General features: G+C 47.3%; 9 protein-coding genes; 4 read left to right on the top strand and 5 right to left on the bottom strand.

Moving 5' to 3' along the window:
• Positions 1–442: 442 nt before the first annotated feature.
• On the bottom strand, positions 443–2,368 carry FFUJ_06827 (PEP5-like protein; the record flags this gene model as incomplete). XM_023577012.1 has 3 exons in its annotated part: positions 443–1,736; positions 1,788–2,185; positions 2,243–2,368. The coding sequence occupies 3 exons, from the start codon at positions 2,366–2,368 to the stop codon at positions 443–445; spliced, it is 1,818 nt and encodes a 605-aa protein (XP_023430148.1).
• A 599-nt stretch (positions 2,369–2,967) lies between these two features.
• On the top strand, positions 2,968–4,394 carry FFUJ_06826 (related to salicylate hydroxylase; the record flags this gene model as incomplete). XM_023577011.1 has 2 exons in its annotated part: positions 2,968–3,010; positions 3,070–4,394. The coding sequence occupies 2 exons, from the start codon at positions 2,968–2,970 to the stop codon at positions 4,392–4,394; spliced, it is 1,368 nt and encodes a 455-aa protein (XP_023430147.1).
• Positions 4,395–4,634: 240 nt separating this feature from the next.
• Positions 4,635–6,523, bottom strand: FFUJ_06825 (related to Zn(II)Cys6 transcriptional activator; the record flags this gene model as incomplete). XM_023577010.1 has 4 exons in its annotated part: positions 4,635–5,013; positions 5,061–5,332; positions 5,519–5,615; positions 5,667–6,523. 4 exons carry the CDS (start codon positions 6,521–6,523, stop codon positions 4,635–4,637), a joined length of 1,605 nt encoding a protein of 534 aa, XP_023430146.1.
• A 421-nt stretch (positions 6,524–6,944) lies between these two features.
• On the top strand, positions 6,945–8,042 carry FFUJ_06824 (uncharacterized protein; the record flags this gene model as incomplete). XM_023577009.1 has 3 exons in its annotated part: positions 6,945–7,049; positions 7,100–7,364; positions 7,423–8,042. 3 exons carry the CDS (start codon positions 6,945–6,947, stop codon positions 8,040–8,042), a joined length of 990 nt encoding a protein of 329 aa, XP_023430145.1.
• Positions 8,043–8,147: 105 nt separating this feature from the next.
• Positions 8,148–9,357, bottom strand: FFUJ_06823 (uncharacterized protein; the record flags this gene model as incomplete). XM_023577008.1 has 2 exons in its annotated part: positions 8,148–9,292; positions 9,354–9,357. The coding sequence occupies 2 exons, from the start codon at positions 9,355–9,357 to the stop codon at positions 8,148–8,150; spliced, it is 1,149 nt and encodes a 382-aa protein (XP_023431498.1).
• A 400-nt stretch (positions 9,358–9,757) lies between these two features.
• Positions 9,758–11,635, top strand: FFUJ_06822 (related to C6 transcription factor; the record flags this gene model as incomplete). XM_023577004.1 has 2 exons in its annotated part: positions 9,758–10,597; positions 10,652–11,635. 2 exons carry the CDS (start codon positions 9,758–9,760, stop codon positions 11,633–11,635), a joined length of 1,824 nt encoding a protein of 607 aa, XP_023430144.1.
• Positions 11,636–11,690: 55 nt separating this feature from the next.
• FFUJ_06821 (related to sugar transport protein STP1) lies at positions 11,691–13,543 on the bottom strand (the record flags this gene model as incomplete). XM_023577003.1 has 5 exons in its annotated part: positions 11,691–12,162; positions 12,211–12,762; positions 12,816–13,194; positions 13,251–13,406; positions 13,453–13,543. 5 exons carry the CDS (start codon positions 13,541–13,543, stop codon positions 11,691–11,693), a joined length of 1,650 nt encoding a protein of 549 aa, XP_023431497.1.
• Positions 13,544–14,212: 669 nt separating this feature from the next.
• Positions 14,213–15,550, top strand: FFUJ_06820 (uncharacterized protein; the record flags this gene model as incomplete). The annotated part of the gene is made up of 1 exon (XM_023577002.1): positions 14,213–15,550. One exon carries the CDS (start codon positions 14,213–14,215, stop codon positions 15,548–15,550), a length of 1,338 nt encoding a protein of 445 aa, XP_023430143.1.
• Positions 15,551–15,717: 167 nt separating this feature from the next.
• FFUJ_06819 (related to high affinity methionine permease) lies at positions 15,718–17,946 on the bottom strand (the record flags this gene model as incomplete). XM_023577001.1 has 9 exons in its annotated part: positions 15,718–15,976; positions 16,034–16,286; positions 16,337–16,702; positions 16,746–16,839; positions 16,893–17,155; positions 17,203–17,298; positions 17,351–17,522; positions 17,577–17,644; positions 17,694–17,946. The coding sequence occupies 9 exons, from the start codon at positions 17,944–17,946 to the stop codon at positions 15,718–15,720; spliced, it is 1,824 nt and encodes a 607-aa protein (XP_023430142.1).
• Between the last annotated feature and the right edge of the window lie 2,370 nt (positions 17,947–20,316).

Genomic DNA, 20,316 nt, shown 5'->3' with positions numbered 1-20,316 from the left:
CCTGAAAGATTCGTTTCGATGTCTGAGGGGACAGGAGAGATTAACTGCTATTGAGACGAACAGATCCTATGCAGATACGAGACGGTAAAAATAGAAGTAATAGTGGGTCTGTCAGATCATAGGATTGCGCCATATGGCTTATCTCCCCTAGCGACCAACAGGATCAATTCCTGATGGGTACAACGGATGCAGGGAACACAACACAAAAGGGCCTTTTGAATCTACGAGAGCGTAACCAACAACGGTGAGGTTTACCACCTTCTTAGATAGGTATGGCGCTGTATGATATCAGAACCCATTTTAAATTGCAGTTTTCTGTCAATATTACATCGGCTCTACTACCATGGAAATAAGAATAAGACGTCCGAGTTCAACGATAAAGACGAACGTCGGGAACACTAGTCGCAGAGCCGACGATGGTACAATCTCTCCAGCTCACATATCAAGCCATCTTCACTCCACCTGCAGTATTTCCATCACTCTTCTCATCATGGCTCTCAGTGGGCTTGTCATCTGTACTCGTGGCCGGGGCAGCTCCATCAACAACGCCGCTGTGACCTCGACCGACCATAGCAGACTGAACATGATTTGTCATAAAAGCAGTTGGGTCCTCCACGAATAAGGCACAAATAACAGCAACAGTTGAAAACGCAATTGTGATGTAAAACACAAACTGGAATGCTCGACCGTATGCTTGTCTGACTGCATGGCGAAGGACATCCTGAATCTCCGGGGTCATGCCGGGTACGGCGTCGAGGGCACCAGGGACACCGAGGTTGTGCTGAATGGTTCCTGGGATGATGAGTCCTAGGTCAGTGGCGTTCAGACCACTTTGGAGGGCAGCGCGAGCGATCTCTTCACCAGAGTAGGTCTTGAACTTATCCTGGAAGATAGTGTTGAAGATGGCATTTCCGACCGCACCGCCGGCTGATCGGAAAGTTCCAAGTAGACCCATGGCAAGGCCCAAGTGAGAATGGGGCACATGTAGACTAGCTATGGAATATCCCAAGATGGTGCAAAGAACGAACATTGGAACACCAAAAGCTGGTACAAATGCCCAGGCCAGTTTGTGGTTCGGGTTGACAGTGGCAGCACTGGCGCCGATGAAGATGGCCTGGAATGCTGTGCCAGCGACAAACTGCCATTTGATGTGACCGATCTTATGAGAGAAGAGGGGAACAAGAAAACCACAGACACCTTGCATCAGAGTATTGGGTAGGGCTAGAACACCAATCTCAATACCGTCAGTGGTGAACATGTAAAGAGAGCCTTGCGGAAGTAGAGCAGAAAGGGAATTGTAGTTCATTCCCGAAATGAACAAGACAACGATGACAAGAAGAAAGCCACGAATGGTGGAAAATAGACTGAGGGGGAACATAGGAGCTTTGGCGATGAAGAAGTCGTAGATGAAAGCAGCGACAATGGTGAATAGTCCGAGGACGATGGGTACGATTGTGCTGGCACTCTTCCATGGATGAGAAGTGGTGCCGCCCCAGGTCAAGCCGATCAAGAATACGGCGAGTCCGGCTGTGAAGAGGCCAAGACCAATCCAGTCGATCTCGCGGAACTGAGTCCAGCGCGATTTCTCGAAATCTCCTTGGGGGTGAGTTGTTGGCCAATAGAACAAAGCTGTACCGACAAGGGAGATGGCCTGAACGATGATGGCGAGGTAGAAGAGCCAACGCCAGGTCGCGTACTTGTACATGGCATTGGCAAGCAAAACGCTCACGACGGCCCTGAAACCTTATGTCAGCACAGGTAAATGTCTGGGAGCTCAATAGACTCACCAAGGAAGAGCAATTCCTCCCTCGAGAATGCCCAAGCCGAGAGACCGCCATTTGTTAGGAAGCATCTCAGGTACACCTGCATACGCCACAAACACAAAACCAGCACCAAGACCGACCAAGGTCTCTGCTGCAATTATGCTTTGAGTGTTCTGAGCGGTTCCTCCCACAATGTTACCGATCAAGACGATGATTTGGCCTGCAAGTATAATGCTTCGGCGGCCGAAGATATCGCTAAAGGGTCCACCGAGGGAAAAAGAGCAGGCGGTTGCAAGAGACCATGCTCCTACAACCCACGGTAGTTGGCTCGCATCGCCAAGTTCATTCGTGATCTGCACAACGATACTAGCAACGCAGACAAACGGAAGACCAACAGCTGGTCCAAAGGACAATGCCATTGACTGTTGACCGGCGTCAGTTCCGATTCCGAGATTATACGATTACAGGGGTTTTCTTACAAAGATGGCAATCCATACTCGGGCTCCCGTTTTCGGCTGCGTAGTGGGATTATCCTCCAGCGCAGCACGATGAGGATCATCCTCAAGTTCGACTTTGGCGGGCGATAAAGTATTCGGTTGAGCCATGGTGGTCACTTAACCGAGGTTTCTTGGTGAAAAAGAAAAAAAAACGTGAGATGAAACAGAGTAGTATTGCCCCCAGCGATGATGTTCAGGAGCTTGGTCCTGTTTTCCTATTATACCTTATCAACGGAATAGTCGGGACTTGGAGTGACTTAAACTGCCGATGCCTTAACTTTGTGGGGTTCGCTAGCGCTTGTGGGGTCCTCGATTTGCTGTGTGGGGATAGAGTTTGACAGAGTGCGGGGAGACTACCCTGGACCCCTGCATGTGATATCCTGTAGCTCGTTGAAAGCAGAAATAAGCCATTCTTGATTCGGTGTTGGGCTGCGTTTCAGCCGTGATTTGATATACGCACCTAATTACAGGACAATTGCCGACCTTTGATCGGTCGGCGGGGTTCCGATGTGGGACGGCCGATATGTCTACCGAGGTTTCCAGCCGTGTTTTTTCACCATGCGAAAATCATTACGGTCAAAAATACAGCTCACGATAGCTTTGGGGATAAAAAGGCGTGAGAGAATTAATTAAATTGCGTTTTGGCTAAAGACATTCAGCAAAAGATAAACTTCATTCCCCATACTCTTATCTCGCGGCATATCACCATGACCAACAAGACCGATCTCAGGGTCTCCATTATTGGAGCAGGTATGATCCCGTTCACCAACACAAATTTTACATCCAATGACAACTAACTCTTCATCCAGGAATGGGAGGTTTGGCTGCTGCATTGGCGTTCGCCAAGAAAGGCTTCACAAACATCCATGTCTACGAAGACGCACCCGCCCTCGGCTTCGTCGGGGCTGGCATCCAAATGGCCCCCAACATGATCCGCCTCCTCGACCAACTCGGCGTCTGGACCAAATCATCCATCAAAGACGAAGCCACACAAGTAGAAGAAGTCGTGATCCACGATGGCGCCTCAAATAAACTTCTTGTGCGCGTTTCTATGACTGATATAGGGGATAAGTATGAGTATCCCCACTATGCAGGTCATCGTGCTTCGCTGGCTGAGGGGATCTATGATGCTGCGAAGGCGGAGCCGGCGGTCAAGTTTCATTTTAAGAAAACGCTGCAGTATGTTGAAGACTTTGGGCCGGGGAAGGTCAAGTTTATTGTGAAGGATGAGAATGGGAAACCGCAGATTGTTGAGACGGATATTCTCATCGGCGCTGACGGTATCAAGTCCAAGGTTAGAGAGTCGATACTCGCTCATCTGAACTTGGCAGCAGACATTCTTGAGACCGGAACAGCGGCTTACAGAATTCTCCTGCCCCGGGAACTGTTGGAACCACATCCGTACCTGATGTACATGCTCAACAGCAACACCGTTCGGAGGTGGATAGGCGAACACCGACACATCATCGCCTATCCTATTCACAATCATTCCATCTTCAATATTGCTTCAGTTCAACCTGATGTGAATTTCGCCGGCGCTACCAACGCTACATGGACCAACAAGGGAAGCAAAAAAGCCATGAAGCAGGTCTTTGAAGACTTCAACCCCATCGTTCAACAACTTCTTGACCTTGTTCCTGGTGAAGACGTCGTTGAGTGGAAACTGCGCTGTCATGAGCCCCTAGCAACGTGGACATGCGGTGCAGTTACCATGCTAGGCGATGCGTGCCATCCTACACTACCCCATCTTTCACAAGGCGCTGCAATGGCAATCGAAGACGCAGCTACGCTCGCTGAAGCATTGAGTCTAATGCCAGGCGACGGCTCAGACCGGGAAGCTATCGAAAAGACACTAAAGGTGTACGAACTTCTGCGAAAACCTCGTACATCGACTTTGGTAGACTTGGCGGTGCAATCTGCCAAGGCTCTGCATCTGGGTGCTGGAAATGCTAGAGAGGAGCGGGATCGTCAGTTTGCCGCTGCTGCGAAGACGGGAACTGCGCCTGTGCCGGATAGATGGGTTAGTCCGGAGGTGCAGAAGATGATTTATGAGCATGATTGTATCAAGGATACGAGAGAGCGGTTTGAGCAGACCTATAAGTCTGTTTCCAAGGGTGTCACATCGAAGTTGTAGGATATCAAGATTTGCATTCCAGCATAGCGGAAGTCAGCGAAGAGAGTTTTATACTATTATTCCATCTATGATCTGACCACGCCTTCGCGAACAATATTTTCCATTTTGATTCCGACTATTCCCCCAACTCCTCGAAGAAACAAACTGGCATTCTGTTCATTCAAGTTGCTCGTGAGGTTAATTTGCTACGTTAGAGCATTTTCAACAGCTAGCATACTCTCCCTCGCCTCCAAAATTCGCTTATACACGGCTGTGGCGGTATTCGCAAGGGGATAATATGTGCATAGTGATCTTACCGACAAGTGGCCACCGCTTCCCCACATGCGAGAGAAGCCAGCCTAGTGAGTCCTTCTTGCTCTGAACGTCCTCCGCAAGCCATATTTCACCCATTCGTAACAGGACCAACATGCCTTGGTAGACCAGTTCAACTAAGAATAGAGAGCACCGACCGTCTTCAAGATGTTGCCATAAGTCGTAGCCGCCTTCGCGTAGGGTCGTCGAGATGCGATCCAGAGTTTCGAGCGCTGAAATTGTTTCTGGGAAGACATTAGGTGTCGAATCATGATGTGACTCGTGGCCCATTTGTCGCCAATAGTGCTGCTGCAGTAGCAGAATCCCACTCGTCAAAGTCAGTATTCCTCTCTGAAAGGGTTGGAGGTGACCAACAGGTGTGAAACAGAGCTCTGACTACAGAACGCGAGTTGACGACTGGTCACTTCGAGTTCGTTGACGCGGACTAGGGACTCGAGTGTGCGGCATAGCTGTCTCACTTCCTCTGGCGGACTGTTCTGTGACACAGTTTCGCTGCTATCAGAGGCAACACGACAGAATGCGAGAGACTTGCTGATGAGATGGGTGGCTTGACATAACCGTGCGAAAGACCCCATCTTGAAGGTAAAACCCTCAGATATGCGAGTGGCACATTCGGGTGAAGACGACTGTTGGAATATCTAGTTAGTCGGGCCTCGTAAGTAAGTAAAGGAGAAAATCCAAGGGCTTTTATTCTAAATGATGCACATAAATGATCTAAAGACCACCCAAGGTAACACCAAGCTTGCCAAAATCGTTCCATCACTTAGGATAGAGGTCCTAAAATTTCTTGCTTAGGGGAGGGGCGTTTATACTTGGTTGTGAAAGACTTCATCGTCAACGGGGAGAAAGTCCTCGAATGAGGGATCAGCCGTACTTAAGCCACGAGATGGTTGAGACATGTTGACTAAGCTTCGTTGAGAGTATTAGCACAGGGCGTAATGTGTATAGCTATTGACATACCGATCGAGGATCAATGTGCCCCACCAAACCCTCCTCATTTCTTCAATATCCGCCCACGATGCGCCTATGGCTACGGTACCGCAGTTCTTACCCAGTGCATCCTGGTTGATCTTGTACATTCCCATAGCCATGCCATACCTTGCCAAAGCACCGACAGTCAGGTAAGCAGCCGGGAAGATTGCATCACCCATCTCGAAGACTGCGATGAAGACGGCCGCCTGCATGACTTGAACGCACGAGTCCTCCTGAACCTCAACTTCGGCATAGAATTTCTTCACAAGGTCGTATAGCACGCGCTTTTCTTTTGTTTCGTCGACTGAAAGGCAGCATAGCTTCATGCACAAAGCTAGGAGGGCAGCTGGACGTGGTAGCGGGGCCAGCGGATTCAAGACGGCAGCTAGATGGCGCTTCCCATTAATTATAGGCATCCATGATCTTGTCAACAAAAGAAATTCCTTTGTCGTGTCTTGCATCTGCTGACGACCCCCAAGTTGGACCTCGATCTCAGCTGGCATATCCCATTCCATACGTTGCAGTTGAAGATGGAGATCGCGAAAGAGGACTGGTGCCAGGAAATGAATGGCCCTGGCGATGCGCAGCTCTTCTGCCTTTTCAGATTGGATCGTATCATGATAACTGTTATGTGAGTTCCTCCTTGCGGCAGCGTCATCTGTGTTGGGCGCATCATCAATCGGTGAAGCGGCCTTCTGCCCGCGCCGCTGCGGATAGCGACATTCTAGGTCTTTGCGACGACAGAGCTGGCATGCAGGCAATGATTTGTCACAGCGTCGCTTACTGTCGCGACAATGGAAACACGAGACGCGAAATCTGCCCGTTGCTTGCAATGAAGTCGACATTGTGGCCTGTGCTGTTATGGTGACGTGCGGACTATGAATAGTAAGCAGACGCGCTGGCGGATGTTGCGGTACTTTGGCGGCACTACAATATTGCGAGGACACTGACTCAGCATGAACCGGGGTCTTAATTGGTGGTCTGGAGCAGTGCGGTAAATCCTGCGGTCATTTCGGGGTTTTGGTGCTGGGGTCGCATCGCCAGGTGATCACTAAACAAAATATTAGTGAGCACTCCGCTTATAAAGCTCCACTGTAGATAGTAGTTATACGATGTAAGTGAAAATAGAGTACAATTGCATATATAAAGAGATATCTTCTTCGCTTTCTCCAGGAATAACATCATTAGTATCATACCCAACGACAACAAAACATACAGCATCACAAACGTCTCTTCACTCACAAACCTTCAAGTCCTCTTATCAACATGAAGTCAATCCTCATTGTCGGGGTGCCACTGGAGCTCAAGGCGGTGCAATCCTCCGTCACCTTTCCAGCACCGGACAATACAATATCACAGCCTTCACCCGCAGTGCGACCTCCCCCAAGGCCGTCGAACTAGCGGCTCTGCCTAACGTCAAGATCGCTGTTAGTGACGCCGCAACTGGCTATGACACCAAAGCATTTCTTGCTGCGGCCTCGGAGTTTGATTGCGTTCTGGTAAACACAGACGGATTCGCGCTTGGAGAGCAAGCCGAGATCTATTGGGGTATCCGACTCTTTGAGTTGTCTGCTAGGGCTGGAGTCAAGCACTTCGTTTACAGTGGTCTCGATTCGGTTGGACCCAAGACCAACTATGATCCTGACCTCTATGTTGGCCACTATCAAGGCAAGGCTAGAATCCAAGGTGAGCTGCCTGCTAACATCTATACTTCCGAATCAAGATTATTGACACATACCTACAGATTGGATCCATGCCCAGAAAGACGTGAAAATGCAGTGGACTATAATTAGATCGGGCCCCTACATGGAACTCCTCTCTGCAGTTATGTCACCCGCCATTGAAGAGGGCGGCTCTCTCACCTTCCAGCTTCCTCTCGACAAAGGTTCTATCCCTTTTATTCACCTCGGCGACTTTGGCAAATACGTCGACTGGGCCCTCCAGAACCCTGAGGAGTCAAACCATTTAGACTTCGGCATTGCCACTGTTCTCGCAACCGGCGATGATATCGCCAAAGCTTCTGAGAAGGTCAGCGGGAAAACAAGTCGCTTCGCCAACGTTCCCATTGATATTTGGAACTCTGTTGCTTGGAAGGCACTACCAAACGGTCCCGATACAAAGATCGGCTTCCAGTCTGTCAAGGATGACAGCGGATTGCTTATGACGTACGGGGAGAACTTCAAGAACTGGTGGAACCTCTACAAGGCTAGTCCCAGCGATAACTCTGGATTGATCCAGAGGGACTTTGAGTTTCTGGATAGAATCGTGCCGGATCGTCTCAAGAGTGTCGAGGAGTGGATGAAGAAGGTTCAGTATACCGGTGATAAGCAAGACCTCCTGAATCTTGAGGCTCATACTAAGTAAGCACGGATAGCGATGCTTTCAGAAACGCGATGTCATATATTATAGACTAGTTAATACAATTGAAATGCATTTAGGAACATAATTAAATAATCTCATCAATTTTCTTCACGCTCTCAAGTGAGCGAAAGTAGCCCAAACCAACGGATCCTGAATTTTACTTCCCCTCATCTCCATTACCGCTGTATGGCAAGCCCTTGCAACACAATCCTCATCCTCACAGTCCTGAAGCATTAGCTCCTCGTGAAATCGCTTAGCAACTACTCTGGCCTTGATATCCTTAGCCTCCCAAAACGTCCCCACGACTTGCAGAAACCCCAATAACGAAAATGCCCCGGCGATATGGACTACCCCGTCTACAAGATGTCTAACTGATAGGTTTGCAGTTGAGCACGCAGATAGGTACGCAAACTGGGCGTCCCGGTGTCGCGAGCCCTGAATTTCCTGGATCGTCAGGTGTGAGTCAGCGTCGGTGCCTAGTTTGAGATAGCTCTCGCAAGTTTGCGTTGACATCGATTGACCGTGGCATCCGAAGAACATGGCATTACATGCTTCGAGAACTTCAAGAGTCTCACTCTTAGTTGGGCCTATGAGAAGCCTGGTCTTGCAGTGCTGTTGAACCAAGTCATTAAGCTCTCTCGCTGACTCTTCAACTTTCAATTCTCTCTCTTTTTTCGCCTTATTTGGAGACGCTATGAACGCGAATCGATAATCTGTGCCTCGTAGCGGTTTACATATAGTCTCGCGGGGATATGCGAGCGCCCCCAGTATCGTGGTGTATGATGGGATGACGAAATCCAACAGGTTCGGAGTACCGTCTGAAGTGTGGTCTCCAGCGGCGTGGATAGGCATCAGTGCCATAAGGCCACTCGAAGTCCACCATATGCATGGTAGTTTCCTACCATTCGGTGACTGACGGACGTCTAGAGCTTCTATAACTGGATGCACTGCAACATCCCATAGCCATTTCAGAATGCGCAGCATGGATCTGTTCCTCGCGTTCTTAGTATTCAGGCTCCCATGGGTGACAATGGGCTTCTCTAGGAAGAGTTTGGCGTTGTTGTTCAGGTCTTCTTCTTTCAAATCAGGTAATGAAACAGGCGTGATGCCCGTTTGCGTAACAACAAAAGCATCGCTTCTGATGTGGCCAACATTAAATGATACAATAGGCCCCTTGTTGGCCAGTCTCTTCAGTTCGTTAGTCGATAGAGGCTGTTGAAAGTTGGCAAAGCAAGGATCTTGTCGGATCTTTTCTACAAGTGCGTCGAGCTACTCTATTAGTTTATTAATATTAAATACTTTAAGTTTAGTTACTCATTTAGTTAGTATATGTATTAATTATATTATTGCTATAAACTCTAAAGCTTAATTAAATTACAAAATATATTATTTATAAAACTTATTATATTATATAAAATAAATAAAATAATTTTAAAATTATTATATTATTTACTAAGCTATATTATTATTAAATTACTTTTTTATATCTTTAGCTATCTTATTAAAGTATTAAAACTCTAACTTATAAAATATACTGTGTTTATTATACAGTTTGTCTTACTTATCTATCTTGCTCGCTTATTATGTACATAAAACTGAAATAAGCTTAGCACTTTCTATCACATGACCTCATTATTTTAGTTAACCTGATTTCGCCTCAAGGTTCTAGCTATCGAGAACAAATTATTTTGCTTCTGTACCTGAATTGATAGAGCACTATGGCAATTGGCAATAAAGCACCCAAGAAGTCAAATACTAGGCGTAGGCGCATTACACAAGCGTGCGACTACTGTCATCAACGCAGCATTAGATGCCGGCCATCAAGCGACAACCAGGGATGTCAAAACTGCAAAGACTTTGCACAAGAATGCACCTATCATCGAACACCTCGACGACGCGGGACAAAGCCTCGGGGTGAATCGACAGATCATAAGGACTACTCAGAAGACGCTGCGCGCCCGCCGCTTAACGCTGCGAATGCTGGACTGGCCCAAGAAAGTAGCCCTCCATCCCATGATGTGAGATGCGTACCGAGGCCGCGAGCCGTCTCTGTTCACGACAAGCAATGGGAGGCATCATATATTGCCAGCCAAGCCAGCATCATGGACCTAGTTGAGATCTATTTCGAGATCGTTTACCCAATATTCCCGTTCTTTCACCAGCCAACGTTCGTTAGAAGAATCTCTCGAGCCGAGTACACAAGCGAGAAATCCATCTTTTCTGTCACGATGGCTCTTTGTGCCCTGGTCAGTGGTCGCATACGAGACGGGTCAGTAACGAACCCCAAATGGGACCTCGAGTCACTACATAAGATACGACCAGAATTGTTCTATGATGAGGCCAAGAAACAGCTCCTGGAGCTCGCGACAGAGTCAAACATACACATCCTTCGAGCGCACGCAATTCTTGCCATTGCAGCTATTCAAAATGGAAAGACGCGCGACATGCACCACCATCTTGGCTTGTATCACACACTGGTGGCAATGGATGGATTACATAATGAGGCCAATTGGCCACGCAATATTGATGTCGTGGAACGAGAGGAGAGGAGAAGATTGGTCCGACATGCCAAATCATCGTTCCGGCGACAAGTAAGCTAACAATGATTTCAGTTTTGGTCTATGTATACACTCGACATCTACACGGCAGTGGTTTGGGGTGGCATCATTCGATGTAGCGAGTGCCAATCTGAAGTAGCCTATCCAACAGAAGTTGACGATGACATGATCAGCGATAACGGAATAACAGCACAGGATCCAACACCTGGAAACGACAGTCAGTCTTTTGCAGGACGAGAGGAGTGCTGGCTATCAGGGTGGAATTTCATCACAGACCTGTATCGCGTCCTCGAACATGCCTTGACGCGGCTCCGAGGCTACAGAAGGCGACAAACCACAAATTCGTTCTTGGTAGGGATGTTTGAGGAGGACTTTACTGCTACCAAAGCATCAGTTCGCGAGAGCGTCCTTCAAATGTACCTCAACTTGCCGGATTGCTTCAAAGAAACGCCCCAAATGGTCTGTAACGTCAAGAAAGATCGTTTCGGGTTTCAGGCCGCGAATATCACTGCCACATTTCAACTACTGCGCATTGTCCTCTCCGCTGGTAGTGGGACCAGTATCGAACAGCGTTGCCAGATCGCCAGCGAAGTCGTCGAAGCATTTGTCTCTATACCGATTGCTTATCTGCTGTCTATCAGCACCCCGCTACTCCACCATCTTGGGGGCATTGGATCAATTTTAGGTAATGTGTTGGAAGAGCCGCTCAGCGAGGCCGACTATACTCGTGTACGGGGAGTAATGCTCTCAATGGCGATGCTGTTAGAGAACCTTGAGGTCATCCACCACAGCACCAGTGCGAGCGAGAAGCTCCGATCACAGGTTTCTCGAATTGATGAGTACATGACTAGACAGCGACAGATTTCCCCATCAGCCGCGGTCCCGACAGCATCTGGAGCCATGATGGAAGAATCGGTACTGGACAGCCAAGTAGCCCAAAGCTATCAGGAGATCATACCAGATGGTGTATTGGACTGGACGTTTCCAGAATATGGAGATCTTCTTGGGGACCTAACGTGGAACTTCAACTTGAATTGATATTTTAGTGTTAAAGAGTTTTCAGCTACGAGGTGCAATCTCGCATAACAACAAGCTAACCTTCGACAACATCTTGCTGCTCAATCGTGCCATTTCCGCAGTTCTCCAAATCCTTCTCAGTGCCACGAACCTGCTGAACATATCCATCGACCTCATCAAGCAACTGTCTCGAGGCTACTGCGACGTCTCCACCAGCTTCAGCTAAGCGCCTCTCATATTCCTCCATGTTCTTAGATACGAGGAGACTGTTGCTTGTGAACAAGAGGTTAATCTCCTCGAGGGACTTTTTAGATACTTCGGGGAAGAAGAACCAGACAAGAGGCATAGCAACGACATTCATGGCCCCGAAAAAAATGTAGGTAGCCCAGCCGAGCCTCTGAAGCATGATGGGAATGACGAATTGAGTCATGCCACAACCACATGCCCAACCGAAGATTGTGAAGCTGTAGCCTTTGGCGCGAATCTCCTGGGGCCAGATTTCGGTTCCATAGATCCAGCATGGAATGATGTTGAACATGGTGAAGAACCTGAATCAAGTTAGCAAAAATAACTACGATTTTCGCAATGTGCCTTACCAGATATAGACGAAGACAAATGATGCCGCGGCAGTACCAAGCTGCTGAGACTTCTCAGAATCTGTAGCAGCCATGTCTTGGGAGGTCTTTATAAAGGCAGCAACAAGGGTCAGTGCGATACCTTGAGTGACGAAAGACACCATCAAGGATTTGATGCGACCGATTCGATCGATCACAAAAGACGCCGCTACAGTTCCCGGGATGCCAAAAGTGTTGGCAAGTCCAGCCAACCAGATAGATTTGTGTGTATCAAAACCAGCGAGGTTGAACAGGGTGCCGGCCCAAGCAGCAATAGCCAGTATGCCGGTCCATTGCTGGATCCACTGAAGCGCAAAGCCCATGACTGCTCGCCTTCCAAGATGGAGGTTGCCGGAATATCGACCGCCGAGTGCTATGTTGAGGAGCTCATTACGACGGTTGTGGGTGGCTTCGACAATTGAGTCGATTTGCGCAAGCTCGGTAGCTATTTTGGGTGTGTCTCGAGTCAGGTCGCCTCGAAGTTTGCAGAGGATATCGACAGCCTCTTCTCTTCTCCCGTTTGCAATGAGCCATCTGGTATTGTCAGTATACTAGTTCTTCAAGGTTCAGTTACGGCAGAAACACACCTAGGAGACTCAGGCAGGAATGGGAGAGCAATGTCCACAATGATAAGAGGAATGGCCATCCAGGCGAGCGGAAAGCGCCAACGGAACTCCGTGTTGGCGTTGCGAAGACCAAAGTTGAGCCAGTATGCGATGGCGATGCCTAGATAGTTGGAAACAAATACCAGAGAGAAGCTAGAGCCACGGTCATGGGCTTCGGACAATTCGCTGACCCAAGGAGGTACGATGGCATTAAGAAAGCCAATCCCCAGACCAGCGATAATTCGAGCGCAGAGGAACATGTTGGAGTTGATACTGCCGGCCATGAGAGCAGCACCGAGAATGCCGAAGAGCGTGCCGACCAAGACACCGCGCTTGCGGCCAATCTTGTCCCCAACCCATCCTATAACCGTGATTAGTAGGTTCCCGACTTGTTCAACGCATGTCTAATTGACTAACCACCTGTGAAACAACCCCACATGCCTCCAAAGTAGTAAGCTGCTGCAAGACCGCCTTGTTTGGTTGAGTTGGTTACAACTCCATTGGAGCCGATGCCAGCCATATCGATGAAGCCAGGGGTCTCGCTCACAGTCCCCAGCACACCTTGGTTATACCCTGTTATGTCAGTTGGTTCATCTCACAACAATTGTGGCTAACTCACCTTCAAAGATCAAGGCTGTTGAAGCGACAAGGTTAATAAGAAACAACAACGCCTTGCCAGGCACATGCCTCCAGACGTGAAAGTTGATCATAGTGTAGAATGCAGAAGCTCGGACGTTCGTATGTTTGCGGTACTGATGGGATGATTGATAAATAGTGTCCTGAGTCCCAGGCATGAAGTGGAATCAGCGAGATTTATACCTTCGTAACATGATCAAAGAAGAGGTTGTCTAAGAACCGAGGAAATGTTTCGAGTGACTAACCTCGAAGCTAATTCCCCGTGATTCCCCAGGTCAAATCACAAATTTTGCGGGGGCGTCTGGTATAGTCCGCAGGGATATCAAATGTAAGCTTCCGCTGTTTGACCAGTAATTCGCCCCACTGCGGAATAGAGCCTTATGACCTCTTATTGGCTCATTTGAGACCGTAAGTCACGTGGGAATAACGATGGCAGTACTATACCCACAATGTCTCCGCTATGGATTTTACATTCCATACCCCTGAGAGGTCCACGCTTAAATGCTTAAACTCGTGGCCCTTAAAACAAGGGCTAAAAGGCCTGCTTAACCATTTAACAGTTTAAGCTTTTAACCGCTTAGGCGAGGTATGAGAGGCGAAACCACCTCTGCGGAACTACCCCAGATTCTGGAGATGGCTCAGACATTGAAGGATAGGATAAATAGCCTTGCCTTCTACTTTCAAACTATACGCCGTCGATCAGGTTCTCAAAATTATTTCGTTCATATTACAGAATCTTCACCATGGGATCTACCGAAGGTCTTCTCCCGGACGCTCACGCGCCTCTGGACATTACCGTGTTGGGCTTAAACTCTGGCACGTCCATGGACGGTATTGATTGCGCCTTGTGTCGCTTTCGTCAAGCCTCACCAAATGCACCGATGCATCTCGAGCTCTTGAAGTACGACGAGATCCCTCTTGAACAGACCATCAAGAAAAGAGTGATGCGCATGATCCTCCACAACAATACCACACCCGAGGAACTATCAGAGGTTAATGTCCTGCTTGGCGAGACATTCTCAGATGCTGTTATGCAATTCTCACAGAAACACGGTATTCCACTGTCATCTATTGATGCCATCGGCTCTCATGGCCAGACCATCTGGTTGCTCAGTATCCCGGAGAAGGGGCAAACCAAATCTGCCCTGACCATGGCAGAGGGTTGCTTTATTGCTTCTAGAACTGGAATTACTACGGTTACTGATTTCCGTGTCTCGGATCAGGCCGCTGGTCGTCAGGGAGCTCCTCTCATCGGCTTCTTCGACTCTCTGCTTCTTCACCATCCCACCAAGTTTCGAGCCTGCCAAAACATTGGCGGCATTGCAAATGTTTGTTTCATCCCGCCTGATATCGATGGTGCATTGAACACCGAATTCTTTGACTTTGATACTGGACCTGGCAATGTTTTTATCGATGCGGCGGTGCGGTTCTTTACAGATGGCGAGAAGGAGTACGACAAGGACGGTGAAATGGGTCGAGCTGGAGAGGCGGACCAGCAGATGGTCGATGAGTTCCTGCACACTCATCCCTACTTTGCTCTCGATCCGCCCAAGACGACGGGTAGGGAAGTCTTCAGAGATACGATTGCACACAACTTAATCGATCACGGCCTCGAGAAGGGAATGTCCCCAAATGATATTGTGGCCACCATCACGCGTATTACCGCTCAGGCTATTGTGCAGCACTACAAGCGATACATGCCAACCCAGTACGGTCCGCTAGCAGAAATATACATGTGCGGCGGCGGAGCGCGAAACCCCAACATCACAGAGTATATACAGAACGCCTTCCCTGACACTAGAATCACCATGCTTGACGAGGCTGGTATCCCATCAGATGCCAAGGAAGCTATCACATTTGCCTGGCAAGGGATGGAGGCTGTGGTCGGGCGAAGTATCCCTGTTCCTTCACGCGTCGAGACCAGAAGAGAGTATATCCTTGGCAAGGTAAGCCCAGGCAAAAACTATCGCAAACTCTTGAAGAAAGGAATGAGCTTTGGGGGTGATTTGGAGTATCTGCCACCTGTTAAAGAGCTTGTTAATTATGTTGGCGGTCAAGTCTTTAGTACTATAAAGCAATAGACTCTTTTTGCTGCCTTATCTGATAGACTTATATCCAAAGTTTTATATATGTTAAGATTAACTTACATTAGCCTCTACCGTAAATCCTCCTTCATGATAGCATTGAGGTAAGACATCTTGGTAAAATCCGAAAGGACAGGTGTATCTAAATAAATAGCAGCAATCTATCAGACCTTGGCCTCAGAATCACTGGACCGAGAAGACACTTTCTCAGGACCTTCAGACTGTAGTACAGTGGTTTGACGAAGACGACCAGCAACATCATGCGTCGCTTCCCACTCATCCAGCTCACTAATAGGAACTTTTCTGATTTCATGACTTTGAACACCATTATCCAGGATTACGGCTTCTGATCGCAGCTTATAGCCCTTCCATTTTGGCAGCAGGAATGCCCAGAAATAGTAGTACAAAGCACATGCAATGAGGCTATAGAATTTGTTAGCTGTGGCCAATCAGGGTATTGATAGGAGCTTATGAACTCACATTCCGATACCTGTCACGACATATGTGGCATACCAGAAACTGACATCGCCGGCGTACATTCCACCCTCGGGAGGATACCAAGGCATAACGATCACAAACAACTGAACGAGAATATTGAAAATGACAAGAATATGCCAAGCCTTGAACTCGGGGGCAGGTAGGTTTGCACGCTTACGGCGCCAGCGCACAACGTAGAGTCCCACGGCCATGGCAAGATTGAAAGCCGCACCCGGGTATACACCGAGGTCGCTCACTAATATAGTTCAGCTACTTTTACATCTGAAGAGAGACTATATGGCGTACCGAAGTTGAAGGCATCGCCAGATGGGATGGCAAGAATCATAAGGGCTGTGATAGCCCAAGTGGTGAAATAAGGTCCGAGGGGTGTTCCAAATGGCTTGGTAGAAACCCACAAGGGAGTCCACGGAAGGACACCTTGTCTATGGATGTATGTTAGCTTGTTCGTCCTTAACAGCGATTCGGAGTAGACAAGCCTTCCACATTCTCGAAGTCGTCGGGACAATCCAACAATGACGGCCATGATGTTTCCAAAGGCACTCAAAGCAATAAGAAAGTTGAGACCTCGCACTGCTCCACTGTTTCCGAGCACATTACCAAAGAACAGGCTTGCTGCTGTCAGACCGGAGCTCTCGAGCTCTTTCTTGGGCACTATCAGTATAAGTCTCGAAGAGGCCGAGCCTGATTACTGTACCTGCTGAAAGCCAAGCGACATTGGCGAACATATAAAGTACATATACCGTCGTTAATGCAGCAAAAGCATATTTCTTGAGAGACTGGACAGGGTTCTAGAGCAAGCAGTTAGTCCGGTGTCAACGATGCTATGATACTCTGAGCATACCTTAACTTCGTTGGCGAGATTGAAAGCGTTGTTGTATCCACCATAAGAGAAGATGATTCGATATAGTGCATTGGTGAGACCGTATGCACTAGCTGAGCCTGTGCCTTCGAATGCGTTTCGGAAATTGGCCTTGGGGTCTTGAACGTCGGTATGCCCACCTAGAACAACGAATCCGGTAATAATGATAAATATGAGTGTGAGAATCTTGACAACACCAATCGCATTCTGGAACCAGTAGGCGTACTTGGTGTTGAACACCAGACCTGAAATGAGTAAGTATAGTCGCATACCAATGAGAAAGCTCGCTTACACAAGCATGCCACGGTGTATCCAGCGAGGGCTACACCTTTGATCTCCCAATTACTAGGATCTTTGGTGGAGCACCGAAAGAGGTAGGTTGCCAGGACTGTTTTAAGGGTTAGTTTTGATATCTCCAAGGAGGCTTGCTTCCTGCCTACCAACAGCATTGCTACTACCGAATGACAAGAGGACGCTCTGCACAGCGAAGGTGGTTGGGAAAAACCAGGTAGGCCGAGGGAACGCTTGTTCGAGGAAGACAACCTCGGAGCCGGATCGACTAGGAAAGTACGCGGTAAATTCCAGGTAGACTGCACCTGATGCAATGCAAAGCTGAGAACGATGTTAGATCAATTCCTTGGCCTGAGTAGGTAACGGGATCCTTACCAAATAACCCAAAGTCCAATAGATGAACATGAGACCAACCGAACCGGTGCCGTGTAAGATTGCCGAGGCTAGAAAGTTTAAGCGATATTGATCGAGTAATCATGAGTCGGAACATACGTGTAGAGTAGATGCCAGTACCAATCATCATAGTGACATTGATCAAGACGATAGTGAATGGCCCAACATCGTAGCCCAAAGGCGAGTCATGCTCGACAGGCGCCCCAGTGGCTTCCTGATACGTGACAGCGTTGCTATTACCGCCTGTCTCTCCTACATATTTCAAGCTTCCGTCAGAGAATTCGCCATCGTTGCTAGCGGTCGCAACAGCCGCGTCAGAGCGGTCACTGAATGGTTGTCTCCAGGAAACCATAGTGTACCGATAGGTCAATTTGCAACTAAATGAAAATAGACATGAAGCTAGGCCAAACAAGTCAAGCTTATGAAAATGGTTGGTGCTATAACAGAGCCAAGGTCTTGGGAATGAACATTTGACTATATAGTTCAAATATTTGCATATAATGCCTTGCTCTACTGCCGAGAGCGGAACGACGGGGCATCCTCGACCAATAATTTTTACATTCTTAGCTAACAGCCAATTCGAAATCTTTAAGAAATATGGCATATTTCGGCGGGATGTGGGAGGAGTGGACGAAAAACAGGGTGGTTCATCACGAAAGACCTCTCAACTATGACGAAAGCTGGCCATATCAAGGTTGAACCAACAACTATTTAGGCATGTAGATAATGGCTACTCCACGCGTCGGATCGGAGCCGACAATGACTGCATTGACAGAGAACGGTTTCATGAAGTTGAGTAAGATTAAAAGTCTTTAGTCCAATGGAGACACTGAACATACTACCAGAGTTGTGAAGCGTTATCGACAATGATGCAGCTGTTATACATGATTATATATAGCACAGTACTTTCATATCCTCTAGTATCTACATAGCCCAAGAAATTCTTGCAGCTCTGCCTGCAGAGACAGTACGCATGGGTTCACCCATTCAGCTAACCCCGGGTTCGCGAATACCCCGTTAGAAGTTCGGCGAACTAGAAGCCAATTAAATCCAAGAAAATGCCAGACTTGTCCTTCATATAACGATTCATGTTCGTTTCTCAAAACAGAAAGGGGCTTATCAAGGGTTGATCGCGGGTGTTGGTTGGCTATAGCCGATGACGTTCTACCATGGGCGATGGCGAAGTATGGCGACAGTGGCCCACCATGGCAATCCCACAAAACAACCTCCCATGATTCGTCCATCTTACGGTTAAGTCGGCCCATTCATTATTAATAAACAACAAGATTCTCTATCTCCTGTCCTTCACTACACAATTTCTTATCCCCAGATAAGAGACAGAGCTACTTAGATGTAAGTATCTGTAAATTTATTAATAATATAATAATTAATATATAAATTAATAAAAGTATATTTTATTAAAATAAGCTTTAAGTTTAGGACATATATAATATCTTTATAAATATAAAAAAATAAAATATATTATAAGATTTTATTTTTAAATATTTTATTAATTTAGCTCTTTTAACTTATAAGGGTAAATATATATATACTTATATAATATAAATATAAATAAAGGAGTTATAAAGATACTTTATAAATTCCCTACTTTAAATACAAAGATATTTTTAGCTAATATTTTATAGTTATTATTTAATATATAATATTTATTCAATCTTAGGTTAATAGACTATAAATCGCTTTATTTATTTTTATATTTAAGAGCCTAATTTATAGAAAGAAATACAATAGTTTAGAGATTATAACCGCTACATGCCAGCTTTAGCCCTAAGGCTATGGTGTTAATATAGTAAAACAAGCTGTAGTAATTATAAAACTAGGAGGTTAGATAAACTTTAAAACTTCTGGTATGATATTAATGCTACAAGATTATTAACTATAAACATTTGTATGTTTCTTCTCTCCCTTTATAAGTGGCCTTCAGGCTTATTTATGTCCTGGCCGCCAACTCGGGGTGTCGGTTGGAACCATAAATGCTGTCATGGCAGCCTCAGGCTATGTAGGCTATGGGCATCTGAGTCACTATATCACCACTAAACAACAGGAGAGTCACGTATTACCCCTAGGCTGGGGGCCCTAGCTGCATTACCCTGTTCTGTTCGTTTGCCCTTTTCCTCTACAACATGTCCAATAAAACGCCTAACCCCCCACAAGTCTCGGTGAGCCTCCCCATCCATCCTCCAACATTCACGAGAGGCTCTGTATCACCTCCCAGTGCCACCATCGCCATTATCGCAACCTTACACGCTTTTGAACCTATCACTATATTCACATGACAAAGCTTCTTCAATCTTGGACTTGCCCAGCGCCGTAAAACTTTTATCTGTACGGATCTCACGACTGGTTTGCCGCTCCAGCTCGAGACTACGAAAGGTCTAAAAGACCACAGTCTAGTTATAACTCGGTGGCCGTGATGACGAGGACCTCTTTGTTTTGGAGCCAGAGAAGCCTATCATCATCACCCACATGCTCCTTCGATCTTTTGCCCTCGAAGGCGACAGCGCCGTTAAGCCCGGCCACAGGTATCAACTCAAAGTACGGGATAATGAGGAGGTTTAGTGGTGGCGCTATGGAAGGAAGGAGAATGTAATGTCGCCCCCTGGTCAGTGTTCTCCAAAAGAATGGTGCGAAGATCCGACTGGTCAGCCGATTAGATTGAGTCACACTGATCCAGTTGAGTTTGAGGTCGAATGAGGTTTGT

The sequence above is a fragment of the Fusarium fujikuroi genome, chromosome FFUJ_chr05 (genome assembly GCF_900079805.1).
Source record: "Fusarium fujikuroi IMI 58289 draft genome, chromosome FFUJ_chr05".
In the NCBI taxonomy this organism is placed as follows: Eukaryota; Fungi; Ascomycota; class Sordariomycetes; order Hypocreales; family Nectriaceae; genus Fusarium; species Fusarium fujikuroi.
The sequence above is the reverse complement of the archived record's forward strand: the minus strand, read 5'-3'. Positions and strand labels throughout refer to the sequence as shown.